Source organism: Physeter macrocephalus, chromosome 14 (assembly GCF_002837175.3).
Source record: "Physeter macrocephalus isolate SW-GA chromosome 14, ASM283717v5, whole genome shotgun sequence".
Taxonomy (NCBI): domain Eukaryota; kingdom Metazoa; phylum Chordata; class Mammalia; order Artiodactyla; family Physeteridae; genus Physeter; species Physeter macrocephalus.
The window spans coordinates 123,319,853-123,339,531 of NC_041227.1; the positions used below are offsets into that span (position 1 = coordinate 123,319,853).

Below are 19,679 nucleotides of genomic sequence, written 5' to 3' on the forward strand. Positions count from 1 at the left end.
TTCGGTGACAGGCATTAATGTATTTTTAATCAGCAAGGTGACAAGCAGTATACAGAGGCTTTCAAGTAGAGGCAGTGATCCGGGTCCACAGGCCCTTATCTGCAATTCTGAAATCCAAAAGCTCTGAATACTGGAAATGTTTTCACAACTCATTTGGGGGCACAACTGGGTTGTGAGCTGGTCTGAGGTTATTGATAGTCTTTATTCCATGGATAGTTGATATTTGTGCGTTTCAATGGAAATTTTAATGGTTTTGAATAGGATGTTACTCCAGACCCTTCTTGGTATTTTACATGCAATATGGGATATATATACGATATTATCCTTTTGTAAATTGGAAAAATCGTGAATTTCAAAACACATCTGGCACCAGAGGATTGATTGTATGGGAAACTGCCCAGGCTGTTACAACAGCGTCAGGCCCCCACTGCCTGACTGTCCCCAGCCTCTCCCACCTTGTAGCCAAGGTGATGTTGAGCCCTCTGGGTTGGGTTCAGAATCGTAAGGCAGGGTGCTCCATGCCTTTAGGGATACTTCTGGTATGGCTGGAGAGACCAGTCCTGGAGTCAAAACTTTAGGATCAGAGAAATCTTGGGGCCTGAGAGATCATCTGCATCATTTTAGGGTGAGAGAATTGTTCAGGAGAGATTGGAATTAACCGACATGTCCAAGGTCATACGTTTTTCAGTGATCACTTAATGTTTTAGAGCTTCTCAAAATGATGCTCTTTTCAAATTCGAAATTAACCTCTAGGGATATAACTCTGTCATCTTCAGTTATATGACATTGGAGAAGAAATGTTTTAAAATTCAAAATGGTTATTTTATGTACTATTATGCAATTTTTGGCACAGTAAATTTGATAGCCCTTGTATTTTCTTAATGCTATAACTGTATTATTAAAAACATGAATCTAGAATTTTTGGAGTGAGGTTTCCATAGAAATGAAAATAAAATACCAAAAAGACACTTTAGGGTATAGCTAAGAATTTAAAATCCACCACATTTGAAATCAAGCCAATGCCATGACAATTTGCAGGGGAGCAAAGACATATTTGATTGGCTTAAGGATATTTACTGGTATTGTCTTTTGCCCAATTGTGGAATTAAATTGGTAGCTAGGTGTTAGGTCAAATACATGTTTCTAGTTCATGTGTCAATATATTCTTGAGACGTTTTCCCTTGTTTTCTGAAAAGGTATAAAAAGGCAGGATGTAGGGTTAGTTGTGTATTGTATATGCCAGGATGAATCAAATTAATTTCTTTAATATCTTAATTTATGGAGTGTAGCTAATTTTACACTGTCTCTCTGAGGGCCATGCTTTCTTATTGCTCACCTTCAAAGCAATCACGGAGAAACTGTTGCTGTCAGTAATGTTTGATTAGTAATGAACACTACACTTGGTGGAGGCCTGGTGAGGTGAGGCCCATTAGCTGCCTTGCAGGACTAAAGAGCGATGATAGTGCTTCCGTTAGTATTTCTGTCTAAGGACTTGGAGAGCCTCAGAGATCATACTTTTTATAATGAAATTAGAAATTATTTATTTTACTGAGAATTGTTATTTTAAGTTCATTAACTGCAGTTGTAGAGGTGGAGGGAATGCAATTTGTCTAGAGTGTCAGCCGAGGTAGAAGAAATAGGATTATGATCAGAGAGCATAGGAATAATGCCCTATCTCATCCTGCACCACCTGCCTGACCACAGAGAGGTTAAGAAGAAGAAGCAGATGCTCCAGCAATGGAGCTTTGAAATCCCAGTGACCAGGGTATAGTCCTGGCGCCTCCACCCAAATTCTTTACTCTCTCCATGCCTCCCTAAGGGCGGCACACAACCACCTTTTCTAGTTCATGGCCTTTTGGTGACTGCATAGCACAGTGCCAGTTAAGGAGTAAGCACTGGCATGTGGAGGCCATTCTTGCTCAGAAATGATCAGAAACAACTGGGCTCGAGACCTGGCCGTAAACGCCTGGAGGTAAGAAGAAGGGGTAATGTGGGGTGTGCCTGAGCTCTCATCAGCCTGGAAGGCCGGCTCACCCTCTTTCTCCTGGGTCCACAGCAGTCCGGGGCTTGGCTGAGGAGCAGTGGGTGGGCTGGGCCTTAGAGCAGACCCCTGAGTGTGGTGTCCTTCACCTGGGCTTTGTGAGAGGAACATACAGTCTGAGAGTAGGCTGTCTTTGCAGATTGAGGACAAAACACAAAACTGTGGTGGCACAGACAGTCTAAGCAGAGACCCTGATCCATATGGAATGTTTTCTCCACGGAAGGCTTCCCTTGCACCAAGAGGGGCCCTCGGATGACTGTAAGAAAAGCAACATTTTCCTTAGGAGGCAACTTGGAACTTGCTCCTGGGTTTAATCCACACCTCATGGAAACCTCAAAGTTCCACATTATAGAGCACAGAAAAAATGCCCTTGATTTAAAAATGGTAAAGGGCAGGTATTAGTAGTTATTCACCATGGCCATTGGCAAACCACAGAAATGTTTCCAGAAACTTCTACTTTTAAGCAGCTTATACTATTAGTAGTTATTCACCATGGCCATTGGCAAACCACAGAAATGTTTCCAGAAACTTCTACTTTTAAGCAGCTTATACTCAGAGTGAGTTTGCTGTAAAATAATCAATCATCTGTATGGAATTATTGATACTGATCAATTAAATACTGGAAAATGACTAATAAATAAAACTTTTGTTATTCTCTGATTACCTTTCAGCCCTTTCTCCTGACATTAGGTCAAGGGACCATTTGTTTCTTATGGTTCATAATGAGAAGATTCTGGCATGTCTCTGGGAAGATATTGTTCCTCTCTTCAGTATGTCTTTGGAGGCAGGGTTGCAGTTCCTTTAAAGAGTGAAATTATTATTAATAAATGCTTTTTGTTTCTTTTTTTTTTAAAGAATATTTATTCTTTTTTGGCTGTCGGGTCTTAGTTGTGGTATGTGGGCTCTTCGTTGCACCGCGCGGGCTTCTCTCTAGTTGTGGTGCGCGGGCTCCAGGGCGCGTGGGCTCTGTAGTTTGTGGCACGCGGGCTCTCTAGTTGAGGTGCACGAGCTCAGTAGTTGTGGTGGGCGGGCTTACTTGCCCCGCGGCATGTGGGATCTTAGTTCCCCAACCAGGGATCGAACCCACGTCCCTGCATTGGAAGATGGATTCTTTGCCACTGCACTACCAGGGAAGTCTCAATAAATCCTTTTTTTTAAGTGTTGGGAGAGAAGAGACAAAAATACTTCCTTTTTTCCCCATATAACTTTAAATTCTGTTTGAACAGAGGAATATTTTCTTGCTGTAATAAAGATTATATCAAATCAGTAACCATCATCATTCTCAATGGTGAAACATTTATGACAATTTTATTAAAACCAAGTTCAAAGATCACCACTATCATCATTTTGTAATTATTAGTAATATGATTTTAGAAGATCTGTGTAATGCCATAAGACCTAAAAAAGAAAAAGAGGAATGATCTATTTGAAAGAATGAGATAGACTCATCATTAGTCACAGACAGTATGTTTGTATACTAACAAAACCTGGAGCGAGTCGCCTAAAAGCAGTTATGTTTAATTAAGAATTTAGTAAAGTGACTTAAACATTATTCTGATGGGGGGTTGGTGGTGGTGGGATGAAATGGGAGATTGGGATTGACATATATACATTAATATGTATAAAATAGATAACTAACAAGAACCTGCTGTGTAAAAATATAAATGAAATTCAAAAAATAAAATAAAATATGAAAAATAAATAAATAAATAGGATGCCTGGGTGGAGGGGAAGAATAAAGGTCACTTCCCAAGGTCCACGTGGGAGTTCTCCCGTCCCTTCTGCTCTCTGTCTTTTAGTTTTCAAAGATTTCCACTGGTAAGAGAATATGATATTCAAAATTGTTAACTGATTAGGGAGTCAGAAAATCCTCAGAGGGACCTCGCTTTGGCTGGGGAAACAAGTTTCCAAAGCAAAATAAACAATTTTGATTCCATTGGTGAATCTCTATAAAGAAAAGTCACTGTTACCCAAATTATATTCTTGCAGAAGAGCTAATGAGTATAGATTCTGCCACAGGTTTTAACCTATCTCCTGTTTCTGGATTAAAGAAAAGGACATTCTCTGGTGGATAAAGCCTGGGAAGGTGGGGATGAAAAAAAAAACACAAAACATTATTCTGGTATATCATCAATTATCAGTAAGAAACTACTGTGGGCAAAATACATGTATAGTAGCATATTGCCCCCAAATAGTCATGAACAATCCAGGAATAATCTTAAAAGAAATGACCACGTTTTGGTGAAGATGTTTAACTAAACATCTAAGAAGTAATGTTTAACTAAACATAAAGAAGTAAACTAAGAAGTAATGTTTAACTAAACATTACTGAGAAAAATTAAAAGAAAATTTGAGGGACTTCCCTGGTGGTCCAGTGGTTAAGACTCCACACTCCCAATGCAGGGGGCCTGGGTTCGATCCCTGGTCAGGGAACTAGATCCCGTATGCTGCAGCTAAGAGCCCACCTGCCGCAACTGAAAATCCCACGTGCCACAACTAAAGATCCCGCATGCCGCAACTAAAGATCCAACCCAGTGCAGCCAAATAAATAAATAAATATTAAAGAAAAAAGAAAATTTGAATAAACAGAGAAACACACTGTGTTCCTATATAGAAAAATAGAATATAAGGATGTCATGTCTTGCCAAGTTTAGTTTATATGTTTAATGTAATTTTTTTGTATTTTGAATCCATTTCTATTCATTTAACATTTTAAGAATTTAATCTAAGTGTCATTCTGTTAAGAGTATATAATGGTGTGCTTAAACATTCCCTTATTTGCTTAAAATTTAGGTTGCTCCCACTTATTTTCCATGATAAGAAATGCTGTGAAGAAAATCTTTACACATAGAAAGTTCTCTCTTATTATATTTTGTACTCCCTATGACAGATTCTCATATGTGGAATTATTGGATCAAAGAAGACAATTTAAAATACTCAGTGTTATCAATATGCAGTTTGATTAAACAACTTTAATCAAAATCTCCATGGGACTAAGAAATTGAATAACGATTAATTTGGAAAAAATAGGTGAATATAAATGTAGCCAAGTAAAAGTTTAAAAAAAAATTTTGAAGAAGAAAACCAGGCTCTCCCAAGCATTGTGAAATGTTGTGAAGATAAATTAGTTAAATCAGTGAGGTATGTGACCCAGAAATAGAATTTGGTCTATGTGGGACTATATGCTAGAGGAGTCACTACAAACCTGTGAGTTTGGGGAGATTATTGAACAGGGAGAATTGGCACCATTGGGTAGTTTTTTGAGAAAAAATTAATCCTCACCTGGTACCATATACCAAAATAATATCCAGCTGGATTAAAAGGGTGAAGTGTGAAACAAGTGAAAACATTAGAGGAAAATCCCTGTATTCACCCACTCAGCAGATGGTCACTGAGCTGGGCCTGGGTCAGGTGTCTGCTCCTGCATGTCAACTCTGACCTTGGAAGAGCTGCAGGTGCACAGAGGAGCGTGGTTGGTCCTGGCTCCACCAAGAGGAAGACATGGATGCTGGGGTGGCGTTGAGCAGGTGGCTCTGCCCTGACAGGGTCTGGGAAGGCCTCCCCGAGGAGTGGAGGTCTGAACCCGAGAGACCTCGAGCTGGTGACGCCGTGCAAGGAGCCCTGAGGGGCTGTGTTTGAAGACCCAGAGGTCATGCCGGCAGACCAAGGGCGAGACTTGATGTGAGTGAAGAGCTTGGCAGGATCTGGAGCTTATGAGGCTTGAGTAGCGTGTGGAGCAGTTCACAGTGAATCTTGAAGGTTTTGGGAACTGATTGAAAACAGGGCAGTGTGCCGATGAGTTTGAAAGCCTGGACTGGGGGAGGCAGGGGAAGGGGTCCTGGGAAAACGGTGGAGCACAGGTTGGACGTGGTGGTGGCTTACAGCTGGCAGATAGTGAAGTAGACAGACTCAGAGACATTCAGGAGCAGGACAAAAGAGATGGATGGGGAGTCACAGTGGGTACTGGCTCTCAGGAGCCTGGTGAAGGGAGCAGAGGCTCAGGTGGTCTTCCTAGCGGCCACCCTATTTGAAATGATATCCTCCCCCTCCTTGCAGGGATTTTAATTTTATTTATTTATTTATTTGGCCGTGCTGTGCAGCATACATAGATCTTAGTTCCCTGACCAGGGGTCAAACTCATGCCCCCTGCATTGGGAACGCGGACCCCTAACCCCTGGACCACGAGGGAAGTCCCAGGAATTTTATTTGTTTGATTTACTAATGTATCTTCAGTTTGTAAAAATAGCAGTTGGCACCTGGTAGGTGCTTAGTAAATATCTGTTGAACAAGTGAACTAATGAAGGATGAGTTCCAGATTTCTGGCTTGTGCAGCTGGATAGGCAGGGCTGATGTTTCCTAACACTGGGACATCGGAGTTGGAGCAGGAGCAGGTGTGGAGGAAGATGTATCAGCTGATGGGTCCAGGGCTTCGGTATGTCAAGAAACAGGAAGGAATCCAATGGCAAACACTAGACTAGGGAAATATTTACAATAAATTATGTGGATGCCATCTTTAATATGTAAAGAGTTCATGAAAACCAATTAGAAAAAATCACTAATGTTAGTAAATAAATGGTAGTATAAACATGAGTAGAAAATCCACAAAGGATAAAGGATACAAATATTTGAAAAAAATATTCAGCCTTATTAATCCTGAAGAATGCAAACTAAATCAGTATGACAATTCCTCTCTCATCAAATTATTAACAATTTTAAATAATGAGAATAACGATGAACTGGTCAGAATGTAAATTTGTGCAGAGTTTTTGCGAAGTAATTTGGCAGAATGTATCAAGTGTCTTAAAATGTTTATATCTTTTCATCAGATAATTCTGTTTCTGGAAGTATATCATAAGGAAGCCTGAGAAAAGCCTCTCCTGCCATGTACTCTTCCCCATCTGCTTACTTGACTCTGAAACCCTGTCTTACTTGTGAAATACCCCTGGGGTCGCACAGGTAACAGGCGACTGAAGACCGGCTGCAGAAGCAGAGGGCTCCGTATGTCTGGGAACATTTTAACAACTGGAAAATTCATTAGTGAGTTTCATATTGAATTAATTGTTTTTTTCTGTTGTGTTTCTAGATGAAGACGGTCAGCGTTGCCTTAGTTTTGTGCCTGAATGTTGGTGTGGACCCTCCAGATGTGGTGAAGACTACTCCTTGTGCACGTTTGGAATGCTGGATTGGTAAGCATGGGTCCCTCTCTTACAGCCTGTTGCAGGGATCACTGCGTGGGGTTCTGGACTTGGCAGGGCTTGCCTCCACTGTCCTGGTCCAGTGCAGGCCTGTGATTGGTTTGTGGAAATCTGAAGATTTTATTTCATTTTGCAGTTATATAACGTTTAGGCTATTTTAGATACATTCACTTATGATTTGCCGTGGAGAAAGTGTCTCAAGAAAAATTGATAAGATAATGACTATTGGATTATATAATTTTCTCCTTTAAATTTGTCCTGCGTCTGGCATGTAGTACAAGTTATATTTATTTATTTATTTATTTATTTTAGGCTGTGTTGGGTCTTCGTTTCTGTGCGTGGGCTTTCTCTAGTTGCAGCGAGCGGGGGCCACTCTTCATCACCGTACACGGGGCCCTCACTGTCGCGGCCTCTCTTGTTGCGGAGCACAGGCTCCAGACGCGCAGGCTCAGTAGTTGTGGCTCATGGGCCTAGTTGTTCCGTGGCATGTGGGATCTTCCCAGACCTGGGCTCGAACCCGTGTCCCCTGCATTGGCAGGCAGATTCTCAACCACTGCGGCACCAGGGAAGCCCAGTACGAGTTATATACACTTAAACCTGAATGACTGATGCCTGCATGCAGGTGCCTCAGTTGCACAGTGAGGAGTCCCACCTAGCTCTTTCCAGGAGGAGGTGAGGCTGTTCTTTGTCATGCTCCTCCTCGGAGCATCTTAGCACAGTGCTGACTAGAAATGGTGAGTGTGCACAGCCTTCACTTGTTTCTGGTCTTAGCGAGAATGCATTAGGCTCCCACCACTAAATAGGGCATTAGCCAAAGTTTTTTTCTGATGCTTTTTCTAAGGTAAGAAGTTCACTTCTATTCTTAGTTTGCTGAGAGTTTCTGTCAAGAATCAATGTTGCATCTTATAAAACGCTTTCTCAACATGTTGAGATAATCACCTGGCTTTTCTCTTTTAGTCTGTTGATGTGGTGAATTATATGGATTGATTTTTTGGTTGTTGAGCCAACCGTGAATTTCTGGCATAAACCTCACTTGTATTATCTTTTTCATATGTTCCTGGATTTGACTGCTAATATTTTGTTAAGGAGTTTTGCATCTCTGTTTATGAAGGGTATTGGTCTATAGTTTTCTCATCTTGTAACATATTTGTTTGGTTTTGGTACCAAAATAATGCTTGGTCTCATTAAATGAGTTGAGAAATATTCCCATCTTTTCTTTTTTATGGAAGAGTTTGTATTGATTTGGGTATTATTTCTTCTCTAAATTTTAGTGTAATTTACCAATGAAGCCATCACAGTATGAATTTTCCTTTGTTTCCGTCACTGATTATTCAGCTTTCTCTTGTTGGTAGGATCAGGGAAACCCCCACCCCCGCCGCCCCCCCCAGCTTTTTCTATTCTAAGCAAAAGCAGAAATTCCCTTTATCTACTTTATTTATTTTTTTTTTCCCGCACCGGGGCACGAACCCGCGTCCCCTGCATCGGCAGGCGGATTCTCAACCACTGCGCCACCAGGGAAGCCCCCTTTATCTACTTTAAATAGTAAAAATTACAAATTTATTATAATCTGAATTGGAAAAAAAAGTTATTTTTCCCACTTACCTGTCTCGCTACTCTTTGGGGGTGTCTTAGGATGGCAGCCTTTGTTTCACAGCCTCCTGCCTGACGCATAGGCCCCTTGTTCCCCAAGCCCGGTGACAGTAGCTGTTTTCTGTGGCCAGTTTCCTTAGATGCTTTCTTGGCTCTCTGCCATCCCCTGGTGACTGTGCCGATTGAAATTGACTTCTTATTAGCCACCACTGACCGTTTCCACTTCATTTATCCCTTGTCAAAGCTGAATTTAATCAATTGTTTTCTATTTCCTCCCTCTTTAACTACTCTTCTGTTAGGTTTTTTTAATACAGGGCTTCTCAACCTGGATCCTGGTGTGTACTCCTAGGGATGCGTGAGCCCGCTGGGATTGTGTGGGTGGTAGTGTCTGAGTACAGCATTGCACCTTCCGGGCTGAGGGGCCTTGGTTTTTATTAGATTCTCTAGGGGTCCTTTGCCTCCTACCCTCCTGTCCCCAACTAGAAATCAAAGAACCCTCGCTCACATCTCACCCAGTCTCTTTGATTAGTATTTATGGGACAATGTTAATAAAAACGCAAAGAATTCCTTACTTCCTTCTTGGTGTGAAATCCAGCAAACGAATAGATTTTTTAATATTGTGTTCTTAAAAAATTTTTGCAATTCAGGTATGCAATCTACTTTGTAATAATTTCGATGGATTTTGAATTCAAAAGGGCACATTGCCGGTTTTTTTAGATTTAATTTTATTTATTTGTTTGTTTATTTATGGCTGCATTGGGTCTTTGTTGCTGCGCGGGCTTTCTCTAGTTGTGGTGAGTGGGGGCCACTCTTCGTTGCGGTGCGCGGGCTTCTCCTTGCAGTGGCTTCTCTTGTTGCAGAGCATGGGCTCCAGGTGTGCAGGCTTCAGTAGTTGCGGCCCACGAGCTCAGTGGTTGTGGCGCACAGGCTTAGTTGCTCCGCGGCATGTGGGATCTTCCCGGACCAGGGATCAAACCTGTGTCCCCTGCATTGGCAGGTGGCTTCTTAGCCACTGCGCCACCAGGGAAGTCCCCACATTGCCTTTTTTAAGTTGAAAAAATTTTGCTTGGCTTTTATTAAAAAGTGGGTCCTTCTGTTGGTGATTTTAACAATATGGGATAAGAAAAAAAAAACTCGTAGAGATTTGATTCAGCAAATTTGTAATGGTGTCTAGCAGCTTATATTTTAATTTTTATTTTGAAAAAACATTTTCAAAAGTTGCAAGTAGAGCACTAAGCAGTTTTTTTCCTGATTCATTTGAAAGTAAGCTGCTGAAATGATGCTCCATCACCTTGGAATCCTATATTGTGTGATTCCTACAAACAAGAGTTTCTCTTTCATAATGACAACTCGGTCTTCACAGACAGGGGATTAACATGGATGCCCTGCTACTGGGTAACCTTCAGGCTGCATTCAAGTTTGCCAGGTGTCCCCATAAGGTCCTTTATGGCACAAGGACCCTTTGCTGTATCACCCATTGCCCTTAATTTAGTCTCATTCAGGCTGGAGCAGGCCTCAGTCTTTCCTTAACCTTCATGACCTTGACATTCAGAAGATCACCGGCGCTCTGTTTAGCAGAACAACCCTGATGTTTCCTCGGGATTAAATTTTGTTTATGCCTCGTTGGCAAGAGTGTCATGGAAGAGATCCGCCTTCCTCCGTGGTGTCCTGTCAGGTGGCACGTGACTTTGATTTATCCCATTGCTGGTTATGTAACTCTTTTATCACTTGATTAAGTTGGTGTGGTACCTGAACTTCAGCTGTGAAATCCGCCCCCTTCCCTTTTGTAGTTAATAAGTATTTGGGGGGAAGAGATGCTTTGGCTGCGTTAATATTTCTTTCCTCATCAGACTTTCAGTTTATTCAATTTGAACTCATGGTTTCCTTTTTTATATTTTATATATTTTTATTCCTATTTTATATTATAATCAGTGGATTATAGTCCAATATTACCATCATTTATCTTGATACTCCACTTGTTTCCCATTTAGCTAGTGGGAACCCATTCCCACTGGCTTATATGGCCTTTTGTCTTGCTTCCATCATCCTTAGAGTTACGTCTGTACTTTCTGTCTCATCTTGTCTTTCCCTGCTCCATTCCTGGGATCAGCCATTCCTCTAAGGAGCCTAGTTCCTTTTAGTGGCAAATAGAATTTGAAAACCGAGATCTGGGTTCTGGGTGTTCTTATTGGAGCTGTGTACTGTGTTGTTTCTCCCATTGCCTCTCTCATTGGACGGAGCAAGGGAATGCACACATGCACACATGTGCATAATATGTGTATGTGTTTCTGTGTGGACACACATTCATATCTATATTTCAGTATTATCTATACAGATAAAAAACATGCATTACATTACTGCCTCCCATTCCAAACCAATAGGAATTTTCCATATTTATAACTCTTCCTCTGACAGTGAGAACCTTGGTATCCTTCATCCTTAATATATTTACTAATTTGATGAATCCTCCTGTGTGAACCAATTTCTTATCCCTGTCATCACATTCCTTTATTTTATACCCAGCTGCTTTCCCCACAGGTGTCCGTCCTCATTGCCTGGGCTCCGATACACCATATGGGTCACCGCTCCACGGACATACCTTCTTTCCTTCCCCTGTACAGGCTCTGAGCCCCTGATTGGACTTGACAGCTCATTCTGGGCTGCCGCAGTTACCCTCATCCTAGAGCAGGTGCCAACCTTGCCCAGACTTGCCTCTCCCCCCAATGGCTTTAGGATTGTTCAAGAAGGGATTTCAGCATTTTCAACAAGTGCTTTAGGTTTCAGGCTTGGCTAGCTCAAGGGATGATGATATATCAGTAACCAAGATGGAGAGTTGGGGGCCAGCTGGGCAGGGGAGATAATGGGATTATGTTTTGTGTAAGGTAAGATGCTTCTGGAATGCTCAGAGTAGAGCCACTTTCCAGCAGACAGCTAGAAAGACTTCTCTGGTTGGAGAAAGGGATTTGGGGGACGTCACCTGCTGAGAATGTGCAGTGACCAGAGGGAGAGGAGCAGAGCCAGGCCGTGAGTGAGTGGGGAGGGGTGCCGCCTGTGACGGAGACCCCTCTGGGTGGGCAGAGGTAGGAGGAGGGCCGGGTGCCACTGGATGAGAGTTTCAGGTTGGCATTGTCACAAGCTGTGGCTGCAGTTGAGTGAGAGATGCTGGGAGCCTGGAGCGCGAAGGCGAGAGGGACAGTGAAGGCTTGGCTGGCGAGGCAAGGAGACCCAGGCTCGATGACGGGTTGGTTCTGCCTTTTTCAGGATGGGAATACCCGGAGTATGTCATGGGTGGGGAAGGAGTCCCGAGGAAGACCCCCTGCAGGGGTTGGTGCCTTCACATAACCTAAAAAGATGTTTCCGTTTAGAAGGCAACCAATTGATGTTTTATACGTGGTCTTAGCATCTTGTGCTCTATCACCAGAATTCAAAAGGTTTTGCATTCGTCAAGACCCCAGCTTATTGATTCCAGCTGTTTCACTCAGTGAGTCCCTTAACCATTTGGGGCCTTAGTTTCCTCATCTGCAAAATGGAGCTGATGATGGCGCCCACCTTTTGGCTGGAGGGCGATTAACTGGAGCGTGAACTGGGCTTAGCATGAGGACTGCCCTAAGCCAGGAGCAGCCCCCACGGGCCTGCACCCACCTCCCCACCCCACCTAGCAGGCCAAAGTGCTGGGTGGGAGCTTGAGCTCTTCTTGCGTCTGTGCTACCTCTGCTCCGTTCTGTGTGCTCGCCCCAAAAGAGAGGGGAAAGAACCCTGTGCTTCTGTGCACAGGGCTGGGTAGGGATTACGAGTTGATTGCTTTATGGCTGCAGACACACATCAAACTGGTGAGACTGTGCTGGTTGAAACTGCCCTGATCTCAGGGACAAGGGGTCTGGGAGCTTGAGAAATAGGCAGATTCTTACTTTCCAGTCCCTTTTTGTGTACCTGTATGCTCACAGGTCTCCATACACATTGGGGAGAACCCTACTTCCAGAGGCTCAGAGGATGTAAGAGTCCCTGAAGCGGCCCTTTAGGTTTTCCTGTGGTGCCAGAACAAGCGAGTAGAGGTTGCACCACAGTACTCTGCAGTGACGGCCTGCCCTCCCTGCTGGACTGTTGCACAGCCAAGGCCCAGCTTCCGAGCTCCGGCCGAGGGAGGAGGAAAGGCGCACAGGCCCTGAGTAGCCCTGCAGGAGTGTGTGTGCAGACATGAGGCCGTAGGCGTGGTCCGGGAGCTAAACGCCTCTCCCCACCCCACCCCTCTGTTCCTGTAGATAGTAAGATGCTGTTTTATTTCATGGAGGCGACACTCAGGGAAGCAGGGGGGAAGCTGTTTTGTTTTATGGCCCCACATTAAAGTAAAAACAGTCCCGCTAAAGAACGGTGCTCCCATACCTGCTGGAGGAATCTGTGTTTTAAAACAGAGTGTAGATGAGCTGAGTGCTGAACAGGAGGGAGTGTAATTTAGCCTTGATGTCTTTTATGTCCAGCTAATGGTAGCCATGTATCACAGGTAAGAAGGCTATGGGTTTGTCAGATGCTTGGGAATTTGGTTATCCTAAGGAAATATTTGGGGGGCACTTTGCTTTGTTTCCCTTATTCCTTAGAGAAAAGCATTTTCTTCTTCCCTCCACACAAGTGGGCATTAAGAGACCTGTGTTGGTGAGCTAAAGATAGTGATGGTCGGCCTTTGCGCGTCGCTCTGGGGTTACAGACACTTTCACAGGCTGTCGCCTGATTCTTACGTCAGACTTGGGCTTGAGAGATAGTCGAGTTGGTCAACAGATGTTTGTTAAGTAGAGATCTACGTGTTAAGTGTAGAGGTATACACAGAAGAAATGTAGGTCGTGATCCTTGGGATTTCGCTGGAGACAAGACCATGGGAGACAGGCCCCTCGAGCTCAGCAGATGTGGGGGAGTTGGAATGGGCCACACGGGTTGGGGGGGCTGCACGGGAGGTGAGAGTGAAGGACCCCGGGAAGAGAAGGAGCCTGGCGGTGGGGACTGAGCCCTGGGAGCGCTTGCTGGGCTCGCCTGGGCCCTGCTGCTGGATGCTGGGGCACGCCCCATGCCTGCACCTGGGACCCTTGCTCTAAGGGGCTCCTGGTTTAAAACCTGTTTTCTCTGTCCAGTGATGCCAGCCTCTTGTAGTAGTGTCTGGGTTTCCCCCGAAGGAGGACTGTGTAACTGCTTGGAGCCTCCCTTCGTCTCTACTGTGCAAAGTGACTTTTGTGTAAACCGCGAGGCCCGTACTTAAAACAGGGCGTCCCAACCACCCCCTCAGCTCTTTTGAGAACACATCCAGCTCTTGGTGTTTGTATACAACACAGCAAAAGACAACAGGGACCTGGTCTACTTGTGGATATGTGGGGAGGGAGGTTGAGTGGTTAGGATGGGGCTTAATTGTAGAGAAGGTTCCTGCAGGATTCTGGCTCCCTTCCTAGGACCCTCAGGTACTGGGAGGATCGGGGTTGGGCCATTAGCCAGAGCGTTACTGCCAAGGGCCGTACAGCTGAGGGGCTCCCAGCTCTATCCTTGAGCTCAGTGAGATGAAATGCCTCTCACTCTGTGCGCTACTACTTACAAAATGTATGTAGATGATATTATGGCTAATAGAATCCAGAACCATTAAAAACCGTTTCTGATTTCAGTGGCCTTTTTGCCATTAAGTACTTTCTCAAGCAAAAATTAGTTACACAACTGATTAGTGGCAGAGTCCTTAAAAGACATATAAAGAAATTTGCACTTGATCTGGGAGGCAGTGCTCAGTTAATAAGTCGATGAACAAATACTTAGGAAATGTCCACTAAATACAAGCTACAAAGAAGTACAAACATTCCTTGAGCAGTGAGCTCTACATGTTTCTAAAATTTCAATTTGTACTGAAGGATAGCATACGTTCAGGAAGGTGCACTGATTCAAGTATGTAGTTGATAACTTTTCCCAAACTGATCAGACCCAGATCAAGAAACAATATTATCAGCAGCCTGGAAGCCCATCTTGTCTCTTGTCACCTTCCAGTCACCCAGGCCCTGGGCTCCACTGTACTGACAGTGCCTGTTATCTCTGCTGATTTTGCATGTTATCTAAATGGGAGCATTCAGGAGGCACCATAGGCCTTTTGGGGGAGAGACATCATAGAAGTATTATTTTAGAAGGACTCACTGTGCTGGTCTGTTGAGAGGAGACAGGTCAGTGGGTTGAGAGGAGACAGGTCAGTGAGCCCTACTGCACTCCCTGGCCTCTGCCCTCTGCTCCCTGCAGCGTCTTCAGGGGCTGGCTGGGAGCAGGGAGTCTCAGTAGTGTCGACACGAGGTGCTGCTGGTTGGACCAATACAGTTGTAGCTGATGGTTGTAGTGACCATCACGTAGTGACCAACGTAGTTGCAGTGATGGGGCACAGGGTCTTCTGAAGGAAAATTGGATAGGACATGGTAGTCGGGTTGTGTAAATGTGAAGAAGATGGGGAGGTAAAAAAGGCTCCACTTTTTGGGCTGGCTGAATGCCAGCACCACCAGGAACCTTTGTGACCTTGGACTAAGTCATTTGACCACTTTAAGCTTCAGCTTTCTCTTCTTTGTTATGAGGTGGGTTGGACTAAGTCCATGTCATTGTGAAGTTCTAAGCGTCTTGAAATACAGAGGGTTATGCTGAAAAGCTTGCAGGCAGGGAGATTTATCAAGAGCTAAAATTTTATACAAATGCCAATTACCATCTACTTTTCTTTCCATCCATCTATCCACCCACCCACCCACCCACTCACTAATTCACTTCGTTCATTAAGTAGAAACCCGTGAAGGCATTAGAAGAGAAGTGTTTTATTAAGACAGAACTACAATTTTAAATTTATGTTCTGTCCTCTTCACCCTACATCAGATTGATAACATTGTCAGCAGTATCCACCCAGGAATTTAATTTTAGTTTACTTAAGTTATTTAGTTGTTTATTTTAGTAAATGTAGTATTAAATGCACCATTTTAGTTGTCCTCATTCTTTCCCTCTCTTCACCTCCCCCTCTCCCACTCGCTGTCATATTCTTGGGAGGAAACCATAAAACTAATTGACCGCAGGGATTCCCAGTGGGTCGGATGTGACAGCCTCACTTAGTTGATCACAGCCTGATGGATGGCCGGTAGCTGCCCCTGCTCCTCCCTTGGGTGGTGGTATTTTGATCCGAGACCAGGGGACAAAGAGTGGGTGCTGCTGTCGGCCGCCACTACTGATGAGGCTCCAGTGTCTGCTGGGCCGTCAGTGAGGTGCACAGAGAAGTGTGGCGTGGCTCTCTCCAGCTCCCACATGCTTTCCACATGCCCTCGCTGGGAACAATGCGGGGAGGAAGGGGCAGGTGGGGGCCTGGGCTTTCCAGAGGGTGAAGTCTGAGGAGGAGGTGTAGTTTTCGTCTTCCCTGCACTCTGGGCCTTTGGAACTCCCTCCCTCCCTTTGCCTTTGTCGTGGTTCTTTAGAGGATGTGCCTAAGAGCTGCCACTGATCAATGTGATTCCTGGGCAGGCCTTTATCTTTTTACAGAGGAAACCACTTTTGTTCTCTTAGCCATAGGTTACCTATGGCCAGAGCGCTGACCACAGGGGCACTGCATGGAAGTGTGGATGCATGAATTAGATGCGTTCAAACCAGCTCTGACATTTACTCTGTTGGTCATCATGCACAGGACATGACCAGCTATTTGATGGCTTCAATTTGTTGAAGCTGTTTTCTGCTTCCCTTTGCTTTGGTTCCCTTTGCTCTGTTTCCCTTCCCTATGCACTTAGGTGGCCCTTAATTTTAACTTTCCAGATCCCAATTCATTCCTGTCCCTTGCCAGTCTTGTGATTCAGATTACAGCAGCGTTGATTGCTGTCATTATAATTCTTTTGAGACCTTAACACTCTGTTCCTACCATATCAGAGAGAGCTAAAGATTAACATCTAATTTGTTTAGTTACGGATTAAAACAAGTTTACCATAATTCTTCCAGATAAGTTAGTTACAACCCAATTTTCACCAGGTTTCCCTCAGCCAGAGCTGCTCATCAGGTCACTGGCCTCTTCTGAAGCTATTGAATTAGACTTTCCAGGGTGGGGCCTGGCGTCTCTATGAAGAGTCCTTGATGACTTTGACATATCCATGGTAAAGGCCCCTCCCAACTCTAAAGTTCTGTTACTTAATTTTACATTTTATTTTTATTTATTTATTTTTGGCTGCACTGGGTCTTTGTTGCTGCATGCGGCCTTTCTCTAGTTGCAGCGAGCGGGGGCTACTCTTCATTGCAGCGCAGGGGCTTCTCATTGCGGTGGCTTCTCTTGTGGAGCACGGGCTCTAGGCGCGTGGGCTCTAGAGTGCAGCCTCAGTAGTTGCGGCACACGGGCTTAGTTGCTCTGCGACATGTGGGATCATCCCGGACCAGGGCTCGAACCCGTGTCCCCTGCATTGGCAGGCGGATTCTCAACCACTGCGCCACCAGGGAAGCCCTACTTAATTTTATAATTCATTTTTGTGTTATTTTATTTTTATCAAGGTAACATATGCATATCTTAAAAATCGAATAGTACTAAAAGGTAGATTAAGAAAGAGCTCTGTCCTGCTCCCACCCTTCCCAGAGGGGCTACTCTGATTGAGTCCTTTCTTGTCTATATATGTATATATAACCTTTTCCCCTGTAGTTACAAATTTGCTAAATTTTCTGTGAACTTATGAGTTTATTTTATTTTTTACATATATTCCAGTACATCTGTCAAATGCTATCAATATTTTTTCCAGTGCTCAGATAATTGGTTACTTTTTAAAAAAACACTCCTCTAGCTCCTGTTGGGCTCCTTGGTCTCTGGATCTGGTACATGGGTGTCTTGTGGTTTTTCTTTTTCTGTTTCTCTCTCTCTGTTTCTCACTGTCTCTCTGTCTCATTTCCTGGATCCTTTGTTGCCTTCTTTTGTAGCCTGTTTCCCAAGAAGAGGAACATGAGATACAGGTTTTGTGTTTACACGTCTGAAAAGACCTGTATTTTACCCTCAGAGTTGAATATCAGGTTGAAATTGTTTTCACAGAGGATTTGAAGGCATTGCTCTATTTTGTCCAGCTTATAATGCTGTTGGGAAATCCAGAGCTTTTCCCATTCCTGATTCTGTGTTTGTGATCGGATTTTTCTCTATGGATTTTTCTTTGTCTTTCTTTCTTTCTTTTTTTTTTTTTTTTTTTTGGTGGTGCTGCGCGGCTTGTGGAATCTTATTAGTTCCCTGACCAGGGATCGAACCCAGACCCCGGCAGTGAGAGTCCTAACTACTGGACTGCCAGGGAATTCCCTGTCTTTTGTTTCTTTAACAATTGGATTATGATGTGTCAGGATGTGGTTTCCTTGGGTTAATCCTGTTTGTGGTTCACTGAGCTTCTGGAATCTGTTAGTTTATATCTCTTACCAAATTGGGGAAGTTAACAGGCATTATATCTTCAACTACTTTTTGAGCTCTGCACTTATTTTTCTCTTTTTGAGACTCTGATGACACTAACATTAGACCTTTTGTTATTGTCCCCCAGTCCCTTTAGGCTCTTTTCTTGGGAGTCATTCCATTTCTACAAAGAGGAATCTCGAATTCTCTACCAGGGTAGGATTGTTCAGCGGTGGCCAGGAGGAGAGGAGAGATTAGCTGATATACTTTGTGGAAGATAGTATTTGAGAGGGATACTTTGGGAGAGTTGGGGCAGAGTTAGTATTAATACATGAAAAACAAGGAGACTGAAAAACAATTCAAGAAAGATGTCATTTTCATACACTACTTGGCTCAGCATTGAATAATATTTCCATAGGCATTGCTAATGTAAGACACTGAATATTAATTTAATAAAAATGTGATGTGGTTATGTTGGGAGAATAGGGAATGGGGGAGTGGAATGGTGGCTGAAGAGAGGACAGTTCTGTCCTCTGAGAAGTGAGGCTTGGCATGTGGATGGAGGGGCAGGACTGCTGCTGTTTTTTTGAAAACCTTGTGATGCTATCTGCCTTAAGTCAAGTATATATGTATAACTTTGAGTTTAAAGAAGCCCATGGGAATGCTCTGGTTAAAAGGGAGAGGCTGAATATCCTAGAGCATGGAGTTTAGTGTCTGAGAAAGTGGAACGATCTGGAATCCAGAACATAGAGTGGAAGAATTAGTCACAGTTAGGAGGAGAATTAGATAAAAGACTTAAGTATTCTACCTATCCAGTAGTCTAACCTCTTCCTTTGAAAAAAATGCTTTCTGATTGAAATTAGAGACTCTGTTGAAAGCAGTTTCCTACCGCTTTTAAAGTGTGGTCTGTGGACCACTGGGGGTTCCTGAGACCCCTTCAGGGATCCATGGGGTTGGGACTATTTTGTAATAATATTAAGATGTTATTGGCCTCTCACTCCCTCTTGCGAGAGCACCGGAATCACAACTAACTGCTGAACAATCATTGACAGGAAGACACTGGAACTCACCAAAAAAGATACCCCACATCCAAAGACAAAGGGGACGCCACAATGAGACGGTAGGAGGGGTGCAATCACAATAAAATCAAATCCCATAACTTCTGGGACTCACAGACTGGAGCACACTTATACCACAGAAATCCACCCACTGGAGTGAAGGTTCTGAGCCCCACGTCAGGCTTCCCAACCTGGGGGTCCGGCAACGGGAGGAGGAATTCCTAGAGAATCAGACTTTGAAGGCTAGAGGGATTAGATTGCAGGACTTTGACAGGACTGGGGGAAACAGAGACTCTACTCTTGGAAGGCACACACAAGGTAGTGTGTGCATCAGGACCCAGGGGAAGGAGCAGTGACCCCATAGGAAACTGAACCAGACCTACCTGCTAGTGTTGGAGGGTCTCCTGCAGAGGTGGGGGGTGGCTGTGGCT

The 19,679-nt window shown here is 43.9% G+C and overlaps 1 protein-coding gene across 4 annotated transcripts in view; it reads left to right on the forward strand.

The window, feature by feature from the left end:
* The first annotated feature begins 7,124 nt into the window (after positions 1–7,124).
* Positions 7,125–19,679, forward strand: part of RPTOR (regulatory associated protein of MTOR complex 1) — a 262,877-nt gene continuing 250,322 nt past the window's right edge. For all 4 annotated transcript variants that reach the window (XM_055090448.1, XM_055090449.1, XM_028499286.1 and 1 more), the window contains exon 1: positions 7,125–7,227. In XM_055090448.1, coding sequence (XP_054946423.1) covers positions 7,125–7,227 — 103 coding nt within the window. The remainder of the gene's footprint in view (positions 7,228–19,679) is intronic.